The 6718-nt window shown below is 44.5% G+C and overlaps 1 protein-coding gene across 9 annotated transcripts in view; it reads left to right on the top strand.

Moving 5' to 3' along the window:
* The window catches only part of Dclk2 (doublecortin like kinase 2), a 138842-nt gene that overhangs the window by 115934 nt on the left and 16190 nt on the right, over window positions 1-6718 (top strand). For all 9 annotated transcript variants that reach the window (XR_004119619.1, XR_004119618.1, XM_031374254.1 and 6 more), the window contains 2 exons: window positions 3482-3601; window positions 3808-3954. Coding sequence is in view for 7 of the 9 variants with exons in the window: in XM_031374254.1 (XP_031230114.1) it covers window positions 3482-3601; window positions 3808-3954 (267 nt within the window). In the remaining 2 variants the exon portion in view is untranslated. The remainder of the gene's footprint in view (window positions 1-3481; window positions 3602-3807; window positions 3955-6718) is intronic.

Raw genomic sequence — 6718 nt, 5'->3', positions numbered from 1 at the left:
AATCTTAGGAAAGAAGTCAGGAAACATAGATGCAAGCATCACTAACAGAATACAAGAGATAGAAGAAAAAATGTGTTCTGCAGAATAGTTGTACATAGTAGAGTCAAAGCTACTATAGGTTGCACAGGACTTGGAGGAAAATAATTGCGCACGTTTATATTAGTGCTGCTGTTTGGCTTTTCATGATAATTAGTTTGAGAACAGTGGTTCTCAACCTTCCTAATGCTGCGACTCTTTAACACAGTTCCTTGTGTTGTGGTGACCCCCATCCATAAAATTACTTTTATTGCTACTTGATAATTGTAATTTTCTGCTATTATGAATTATAGTATAAATATCTGTGTTTTCTAATGGTCTTAGGCAACCCCCAAGGAGGTTGTGCCCTACTGGTTGAGAGCCACTGTTTTAAAAGGATTATTCCTCTATAGTCAGGTATAGAAAGAGGTGGAGAGGCTGAGAGGAGCAGCTTCTGCATCCCAACAGGAACATTTACTCTGTACTTAGATACGACTGCTGTCGAGAGCAGGGCAGTGCCTTCGCATGTAGCTCATGTGGAGGCTGTTGTCCCAGTACTTGCTTGGTGTTTGAACTTGACACCACTGGTAGCTTTCTAACACTGTCAAGAAGGGGTCCCACAGTGGGTCCACAGATATTTTGAGTACCTTTTGTTGAAAATAATAAAAATTTGGGTCTCTGGATGTTGTAGACAGCATATTTTAACTCCATACAAAGAGCTTTCTTTCTTTATTTTTTTTAAAAAGATTTATTTTATTTATTTTATGTGTATAAGTACACTGTATCTGTACAGATGGCCGTGAGCTATCATGTGTGTGGCTGCTGGGAACTGAACTTAGGACCTCTGCTGTTGCAGCCTGCTGGCTCTGCCCTGCTCGCTCTGGTGTATTTCACTGTAGCTGTCTTCAGACGCACCAGAAGAGGGCGCCAGAAGAGGGCGTCTGATCTCATTACGGGTAGTTGTGAGCTACTATGTGGTTGCTGGGATCTGAACTCAGGACCTTCGGAAGAGCAGTCAGTGCTCTTACCCGCTGAGCCATCTTGCCAGCCCCACAAAGAGCTTTCTTTACACTGTTTACACAGACTGCTCCACACTTAAAAATCAGCATCCAAAACTTCCCTGAAAATGATTTTATAGACTCTTAACACTGGAGAAAATGGGCAGGCAATATGGGGTTGAAGCTGGAAACCATGATCTATTTAGTTTTAAAATAAGCCTATTTTACTCTAGTGGTGATGACTGCTCTTATCTTTGCTTCCTGTAGAGTGAGACAAATTCTCATCACTGCTTTTACATCTGATTCACTTGGTTGAATCCATGTGGAGGGTATACCGTGTCTTCTCTGTGTGGTCACAGTGGTTGTACAGTTGCTTCCCTGGATTGGGTCCCAGTGTGTTGGCTGCTGCTTTGTGCTAGTGCTCAGCAGGGGGCGCTGTCCCTGACTTCCCGGGCATGGCTAGTTAAGCTTTGAGAGACTTGGAAGTGTTGAGTCCTGCAGCATTCAAGAAGCCTAAGTCCTCTTTCTCAAAAGGAAAAATAAAGCTTACCTAAAGCTCATGCAGCTCTTCATGTTTGGTTTGTTTGCTCCTGTCTTTTCATCAAACTAATATTGTCACTTTTACAGGTGTCATTTTAAAAAACTCCAGCTTGAGTTTCACACAGCCGTTCCCCTTTCACAGTGATGTGCGGCACTAGAGATGTGGACTTAGAGGCATGAATACTGGGCATGCACTCCTATCTCCAAGGACTGAAATAAAGCTAAGAGTCAGAGCATTACACAAAGCTTTACTCTGTGGCTGGCAGTCAGGGGTCATTTTCTAGTAGACTTTTCGATTTAGCATTTCTTGTCCTTTGCCGATGCTTATCCCATGACAACTTGGATAGGCACAGAACATTCAGTGCTCAAGAATTTCAACCCACCATGTGCAGGAGCTTGCAGTCAATTTTATTCTGTGTGTTATTTGTTCATTTGTCATAATTTATTGTCAGGAGGTTTTTGAATTAGAGTAAAAACATAAATGCTAGGTGTATGCACCCAAAAATACAGGAAAACTAGGAATGGTGTCTGAAACTAGGGATTGAGTGCCATGTCAGAATACTAGATTTGCTCTGAGAGTCATGGTAGTACCACACACGCACACATGCACACATGCACATGCACACACCACACATACACACACACACCTGCACGTGCACACACACCCCATACACACCACACACATACACACACACATCCCACATACACACATACTACACATCCACACCATAAACACACACCATACACACATACCCGGTATACACCACATATACACTCACCACACATATACACCACACACACATACACACCATGCATACCACATACACACACACCACACATACATACACATGCATACACACCACACACACACCCCATATACACCACACGCACACCCCATACACACCACACACACACATACCACACATACACACCCCATACACACATACAACACATTTACAACACCCACATATACACATATACAGGAACACAAACACACACTACACATACACACAACAGATGTGCAATATACACACATCTTTAGGTGGTAAATAATACATCTATATAAAAGCATCTTATTTCAGTATTTAGGATGTTGAAGAGGTCAGCTAGCAAATTTTATACTGTACTTTCTAAATTCAAATGGATTTGCCATTGAAGTTAGTGCAGATGCACACATGCAGCCTTTGGAACAGAAGGGTCACTGCGTATAACTCGTGGATAATTTCTTAATTCTGTAAGTGAGCATTTTACTCCCGAGCAATCCTCACCCACGTCACTCAGCACGGGCAACACTGAGGTAGTGTGTTCAGGGGAGCGGCAAGGTTACAGTTAAAATGAGCTGTGTGGTTCGATGCCTTCCAGATTTCTGAAATACGAAGTGTAAGGAACTCCCATCTGGTGAATGACTTCATACCCACTCATAAAAGAAGAAAGCTTATTTTTCATGCATGTTAACATAAAATTAAAATTTATATTGGTAACAGTCAAATGTTTTAATCATAGAGCTTGAGTGCCTGAGTGCCAAATTCTCTTACGTGCCTAGTCACTGTCTTTTCATGAAATACTGAAATTAGAAAGTGGCACTGTAAGGTCTTCCTGCCTTACAGAAGGCACAGTGCTGTGTGGACACTGTCTTTACTGTCATTGCCTAGAGTGGAGTCATACACTGTATATCAGTACAGTTATATCAAGCCCTTCTGGGCATGCTCAGAAGCCAGTTCCTGTAGGGGCTTGGCAAAGAGATATCCACTAGTGGCCTGTCCTATCCCCAGGGGAGCTAAATAGGCAAGTGTGGTTGTCCTGTGCCAAGAGACATGTCTCCCTTAGCATCAGTAATGAAGACTATGATGTACTGTCCTCTAGGCTTTGGTGGCAGAGCAGAAGGTTCTGTGGTTTTTATGTCCCCTTCTACACCCTTTATTTGACAGGAACATCTGATCGAGAACGAGGTGTCAATCCTGCGCCGAGTGAAGCACCCCAACATCATCATGCTGGTTGAAGAGATGGAAACAGCGACTGAACTCTTTCTTGTGATGGAACTGGTCAAAGTAAGGATGGGTGGGCTCACTGGTGTCAAGTCTCAGAGCATACAGAGCTCAGAAAAGGATCCTACAGCCTCTTAACCTTTGTTATTCAGACATATCAGTTTCATGCATGGCCCTTCCTTTATCTTCTGCAAGCTGATGTGACACCCTTCTTATCTCAGAGGATTGAACTGTTAAGATTCTGATGCATCTCTTTATTTACCCTGTAGGGTGGAGATCTCTTTGATGCCATTACTTCTTCAACCAAGTACACAGAGAGAGATGGAAGCGCTATGGTGTACAACCTAGCCAATGCCCTCAGATACCTGCACGGCCTCAGCATCGTACACAGAGACATCAAACCTGAGAACCTCCTGGTCTGTTCAAAATCTCTATTTCATTTTCAACCCATGCTTCTGTTCTTTTAAATGATTGTAATGCAATGAAGACATCACAGCCCAGAATAACAGAGTATAAACCAATACCACAGTGATGAACAGAGAGCACATGAAAGGGACTCTAGAAAAACCAGCAAGTTCAAGTTGGTTGGGGTGTTTTGCATGCACACGTAAAGCCCTAATGGACTTCTTGAATAGGTGTACACGTTGTTTTCTGGACATTAGAAAGTACTTTTTCATTTGTCTTTGATGGTGTTATTCAGCTTCATGATATGATAATGGGACGCCTGCCATAATAAACGTGTAAAGGGAAAAGGGTTTTGGATTTGGGCTCAAAGTTAGGAGTATCCAATCTAATAGAGGTGGACCCATTGATTCAGGCTTCTGATGGGATTGGGCGGTGGCACTTCTGAAGAGCATGAGGTAGGGCCAGCTGCCCACTTTGTGATCCAGGAAACAGAAAGGGAGGAAGAAAGACTCGGGGACCTTTGAGGGTTTGTAATGATGTAAAGTATCCTGCACAAAGTTCTTCCTGCTAAGGGTCCACCACCTCCCAGCATTACCAGCCTAGGCATCAAACCTCTCATACAGAGATATCTGGGGTCCTTAGCCATCTAAACTTACGGCAGCAATGCTAACTGGAGAGAAAACTGTATGGTGCACAACTCTGAAGAATAAGTTAGGGGCCATGGGTGGAAGGAGCAAACCAGATGAGTTCATGTGCAAACAGAACTTTGGAGGTTCCGTTCTCTAAGCTTTGTAGATAGGGAAATTGAAGACACGCTTGAAAGTGTATTCTATTCTACAGAATGAAAAGTAGTTTCTACTATGAGGCTCCATGACCTTGGTCCGAGGGTCCTGGTCTGTTTTACTGGCCTCTGACCTTGTATAACCCTTTTCTCTTCTGACTCATGGCCATTACCTTTAATTCATATTTAACATCCCTCCATGCTGATCTGTGATAACTAAAGCTTATCCACTGGGGAGGAGTTCTTGAGATGCTGGTTGGCAGCTTTGCATGTACACAGAGAGGCTATCTGTGCTGCTCCAGTGTCTTCATTCCATCTGGCCTCTCCATCCTCCGCAGTCTAGGCTTCACTGACAGTATCACACCTCCGTTTCTTCTGTCTGTCTTAGTCTGTATTTGTAATATCCTTTCCCAGTGTGGCTCACTTCTTCATCACTGAGCACAAGTTATGCCTTTAACATTACCCCAGAATCTCTGAACAGGCTGCAGTCATGGTCTCTTCTTGTTTCTGCAGCATTCACCACAAGGTTGTGACTTTATATTCTCTGATCTTTCTCCTTTTTCAGATTGTGGGTGCCATAGACTGGAGGTCTCGTGTCCTCCTCTCTGTTTTCAGGACTGTGCTAAGCAGGTGCGCTGTGGAGGTGTGGAGTGATCCCTGGTGGTGGCTCTCATCACCACTCAGCTAGCCAGCAGCTGAGTAAAGATCATTATAGCCAGCCTCAAGCACCACACAAATGAGTGGTAAAAGGAATATGTGGGGGCCGTCCCAGCGACTTTTCTTCCTTTTAAGATTTATTTGTTTTTGCTAACCCTGAGCATCCATTTTCCATTTGCTAATGCTATTTGTCCATGACTTGTTTTATCTGGAAGGCTAAGTAGACCTCCTCCCCTCTCCTCTCCTCTTTCTTTTCCCTCTCCTCCTCCCCTCCCTTCTCTTCCCCTCCCTTCCCTTCTCCTCCCTCCTCAGTCCCCTCCCCTCTTTTCCCCTCCCCTTCCTTCCCTTCTCGTTCCTCCTTTTCCCACCCTCTTGTTCCCTCCCCTCCCCTCCCTGCCCTCTTTGTAGAAAACAGTTTATTTCCCATCCCTCTTCTTCCCATGTTGTTTAAGTGTCTGCAATGAAAAGGCTAAGGCCATTTCTCCTGCTCAGTGCCCTGGGCAGTGGGAGTTACAAGCAGCCATCTGTGGTGCCTGTTGAGCCTCAGACCAGCCTACCACCTTAGGCTGAGCAGCAGTAAACTCAGGGTTAGCACAGTACACTCACCCTGACATCCCTTCTTGGTCACAGCCTTCTTGGCTGCTGCTGCCTGCCCACCAATTCCAGGCTCTTCAGCCCTTCTGTGGTAGCAGAGGTCAGGCATGCTCTCCCTCAGTTCTACCTCTCGGGAGATAGAACCATACATGCAGAACATCTAGCACAGTAGACCCCCACACACAGTGAGTTCCTTTGTTGTATGGGCTGGCAGTGTCTCCATTGCAAGTGCATCTGTTAAATAAACCACGGTGGGAAGGCTGACAGAAGATGCTTCTAAGAGAGGCTGGCCATGAGCTCTGCCCAGATCTGGTTAGTGGAGATCCCAGGCATGATGGGATCTCCAGCTACCGTGGAAATGCTCTGTGGCAGCAGGAAACTCCAGCATAGTCTGCTAGCTGATTTTCCTGGAGGAGATGACCCTATGTCAACAGGGCTTGTCATGGCTGGACTGCCAGCAGAAGCTTCTAGGTCCTCTTCAGTTTATGACAATGCTGTCAGATCCCTTCTGTTGCCATGCTGTTCCTCTGGAAATCAGTATTGCTGCCATCTACATATATTCTTGCTGCAAGGAATTTAAGGACATATTCCTCCTTCATTTGCAGGACACTGAGGGCTCTGGACATCCTATAAATACTTTCCTTTATAAGAGAAACTAAGAACAGTGCCATATGACCCTGCCTGGGTACCACAGAAAGGAAGAATTCTCTTTTCTTTTTTCTTTTCTTTTCTTTTCTTTTTTT

The sequence above is a fragment of the Mastomys coucha genome, unplaced genomic scaffold (assembly GCF_008632895.1).
Source record: "Mastomys coucha isolate ucsf_1 unplaced genomic scaffold, UCSF_Mcou_1 pScaffold16, whole genome shotgun sequence".
Taxonomy (NCBI): domain Eukaryota; kingdom Metazoa; phylum Chordata; class Mammalia; order Rodentia; family Muridae; genus Mastomys; species Mastomys coucha.
This window is presented reverse-complemented; position numbering and strand designations above follow the sequence as displayed.